The sequence below is a fragment of the Euprymna scolopes genome, chromosome 12 (assembly GCF_053919585.1).
Source record: "Euprymna scolopes isolate OS-2025 chromosome 12, ASM5391958v1, whole genome shotgun sequence".
NCBI lineage: Eukaryota > Metazoa > Mollusca > Cephalopoda > Sepiida > Sepiolidae > Euprymna > Euprymna scolopes.
In genome coordinates, this window is record NC_136493.1 from 18,816,215 (window position 1) to 18,819,894 (window position 3,680).

Sequence of the window (3,680 nt, forward strand, 5' to 3'; positions counted from 1 at the left end):
ATAGAAAAATTAGTGTTTGCTGCAAATATACTGTTGGGAAACTATTCCACAATAAATTTCAGTTGTGTTTCCAAAACGAGGTAACAATCATATAAATCCTAGGTTCGTTCGCAAAGTAGAACCTTTTGTTTTTAACTCAAATGCGGAAAAGTTGAACAGCTACAAGGAAGAGAGTGTTTATATTTAAAGAAGTAACAGTTTTGTTGTCGAGAAAGGTTATATGAAAACGTGATTACACTTTTTTCCCAGCCCCTTTTCATGCATAGGACGAAAATGTTAGGTATTCGTTTTATCATTCATATCTGTGTTGCTACATTGAAATCGGTGAACTCATCTCCTAACTGTTCTGACATCAGCTGCATCAACTTCGTAAACATTCAACAGGTGACAGTTAATGTTGCTTGATTCAATTTGCCTGCATTGAGGAATGCAATACTTCTGACGTACGATCATTTACAGAGGTTGCTTTCCTACGTCTAGTTTTGTTACTATTGGCAAAAGCTAAATAAAATATAAATAAATATAAATATAAATATACATTTCTATTATTCAGTACTATATATAGTTCTATATATCAATTAATGTTGATCTCATTCGAAACAACTCTAGGGAAAGATGGCCTACTGTTTCCATTTCATGTGAAATGCTGTTCACAGTCATTTGACTTGCATTGGCAGAGTAAAAAATGGTCTAATGTGAGAACATCACTTATCTTCTTGCTGTGTTTTTCTCATTGTTAATGCTTAAAGTATCCTTATTCCTGTGGTAGGTAGTTATGCTAGCTTTAAGCTCTCATCCGCATACCGTAGAAAAAAGCTGATTGGGCACGAACACTGCAAGTATCAGTTCTTTCGTATTCGCATCCATGAAATAAAATATAAATTCCACGTACAAATGTCCTTGCCAAAAACATTCCGGTATCGTAATATATACATTTGAAAATGATTTCCTACAAAAGTAGCGTTGTTGGTTTCTAGTTCAATGTAAACAAATATTTGCTCGTTATCATGTTGTCGTATCCAGATTCTAACACTCTCATCAGGTTGGGACGATATATTTTGATCTGGCACACCCTCTGGTTCATGAAGAATTTCATTATCCACATTTTCAGAAAGAGAATTAATCTCCAGAGGAAATAAATGATTGATTGAATGGGTTAATGTAGCTCCATTTCCTTTTCTCACTCTTGCTGAACGAACCAACCCATCCTTTCCTTCAATCAACTCCAGGACTTCACCTATAGACCAAAATGGTCTAGTTTTAAAAGGGCCCTTTATTAACACTATGTCACCCTTTTTGATGGCATTATCAAAGGAAGGGTCAGATAACTCAAGAGTTCTTTCTCTCAGGCTCAACAGGTAATCTTCGTGCCACATCTTTCTAAACTTTTCTAAACTTTCTTCACGAAGACGGAGCGTTCTCTTTACCTCGATCCTGCTAAGTGGCTCGGTTAGTTCCAGTTTTTCATTGTCCAATCTTATCATTAAACCTTGCCCCACATTTGGATTCATGAGAGAGTTGGGAGTTAGGCAATCCATTTCATTAGAGCTTTTATAAGTCAGAGGACGACTATTAATGGCACGCTGGATATCTGATAACATGGTTAATAAACCAAAATAGTCAACCTTTCCCCTTCCTATAGTTTTGTAGAGACAGGATTTAACTGTCTTGATTGTCCTTTCCCAAGTACCTCCATACCAAGCTGAATAAAGTGGAATGGTACACTGCTTAAGGTGATAAGAACCAAACTTCTCCTTGAACTCATCAGTGATCAATCCCTGATCAATTATTTTGGCTGCAGAAATGAAAGTCCCTGCGTTGTCAGAGTAGCGGTGAGAGGGGATTCCATTCGCATTTGTGAAACGAACAAAGGCCTGCAAGAATGAAGATACACTCATATCTGGGACTAGTTCTATGTGAACCGCTCTGATAGCCATGCACGTGAAGATGAGGATATACATTTTATAGTCCTTTACTTCTCCCTTAACCCAGATGTGACTGGTGTAATCCACACCGGTATGGAGATATCGTCTTACCAAATTTACTCTAGAGCTAGGAAGGTCTATTGCATTCGGTGTTGAGAAGGCAGTGGCATTGTATCTTTTGCACTTGGCACAAGTGCTCACAATTTTTTTAACAACCTGTCTGGCTTGTGGTATCCAATATCCTTTTAACCTTATTTCATTTAAGGTTGTTGCTAAACCCAAATGTTGGTTTCTCTGATGAGTGTCCTTTATGATCAAATCGGTTAAATGGTGTCTTTTTCCTAAAAAATTGGATTTTGCACCTCATAGGAATGCCATTCCGAGCCACCTATCCTTCCTCTTGAACGAATGATATTGGAGGGATCCAGGAATAGGTTTAAGTTTTTCACTAATTTTGGTGGACTCTTACCTTCAGGATCCAACAAAAAATCCAACTCTGCGGCAAAAGATTTCCCTTGCATCAACTTTATCAAAAAGATTTTTGCCAGAAGGTGATTGTCCTCACCTCTCTTCAACGTTTTGTTGACAAACTTAAAAACCAAAGTCATTACATTAACTAATCTGTTGAAGTTGGAAAATCTTTCCACAGAGACTATAGGGGAACTTTCGTTGTGTCTCGTAAACAAATTCATTGCAGGATGAATGCATTCCTTTTGTTCTTCCGAGAGACAACATAACTCGAGCTTGTTCCACCGAATTTCTTCCTGCTTTATCCATGCAGGGCCTTCATACCAATAGGAAAGGTGTTCCTGAAATTTTTTAAAGGAAAGTCCTCTTGTGATGTAGTCGGCTGGGTTCTCCTTAGTTGGCACGTATTGGAAACTCAACTCCAACTTCATCTCTGACCTGATTGTTGCAGATATTTGCGTTATATCTTGCAGCCTGTTGCGCGCAAATATGTTTTTTGTGGTTATCGACTTTGATAGTATCCAAGCCAATACCACTTGAGCGTCCGTTAGAACATATACTTTTTCTATCAGGCAGTACTTCAAGGCTTCCTTTATAAAGGGAAAACATTTCAATGCTAGAAACACTGACAAAAGCTCCAAAGTGGGTAGAGATTTACCTTTTAAGGGTGCTACTTTTGCTTTAGCAAACACCAGTGCAGACTGTCCATCTTGTACATCATATGCTGAAAAGCCGTATGCACTTTTGAATGCATCACAAAATAGGAATAATTTTAGGGGCTTATTGTCATCTAGGACTCTCCTTGGAAATGATGCAGAACCCAATTCTGTTAAGTCCTTTGCCAGAGCTTTCCAGGTTTTTTTGACTCTTCTGAAACTTCATCATCCCAATGCAACTTTTGCCTCCAAAGTTCATCTATCAACATTCTGCTCCTTACTGTCACTGGAAGATATAGGGACAAGGGATCAAATATTTGGGAAGCTTCAGACAGCATTTTCCTTTTTGTTGATGCGGTTACATCGCATTGGTGCGAACAGACCTTCATAGTATCATGTTGGGGGTTGTACAAATACCCTAAAACTTTCTCCACACCAGAATCAAAACCTGACAGAGTTCCATCTGTCGCCATTTTTTCTTGTAACACTGCACTGTTCGAGTTACAGGATTGTATCTCAAAGTTACCCTCTTGCAGTCGTTCCTTCACCGCTGAGTATAACGTAGATAGAGTATCTACATCATTTCCTTTTTTCACTAAATTATCCACATAAAAGTTTGACTTGAGTACTT

At 38.2% G+C, this 3,680-nt stretch overlaps 1 protein-coding gene across 1 annotated transcript; it reads right to left on the reverse strand.

Moving 5' to 3' along the window:
• Nucleotides 1–842: 842 nt before the first annotated feature.
• LOC145291602 (uncharacterized) lies at nucleotides 843–1,961 on the reverse strand. Its single transcript, XM_080137680.1, has one exon. It carries the CDS (start codon nucleotides 1,959–1,961, stop codon nucleotides 843–845), a length of 1,119 nt encoding a protein of 372 aa, XP_079993806.1.
• Between the last annotated feature and the right edge of the window lie 1,719 nt (nucleotides 1,962–3,680).

Bases quoted from the DNA above. Each gene is read 5' to 3' on its own strand.
- LOC145291602 (XM_080137680.1), bottom strand. From the start codon at position 1,961: ATGTATATCCTCATCTTCACGTGCATGGCTATCAGAGCGGTTCACATA.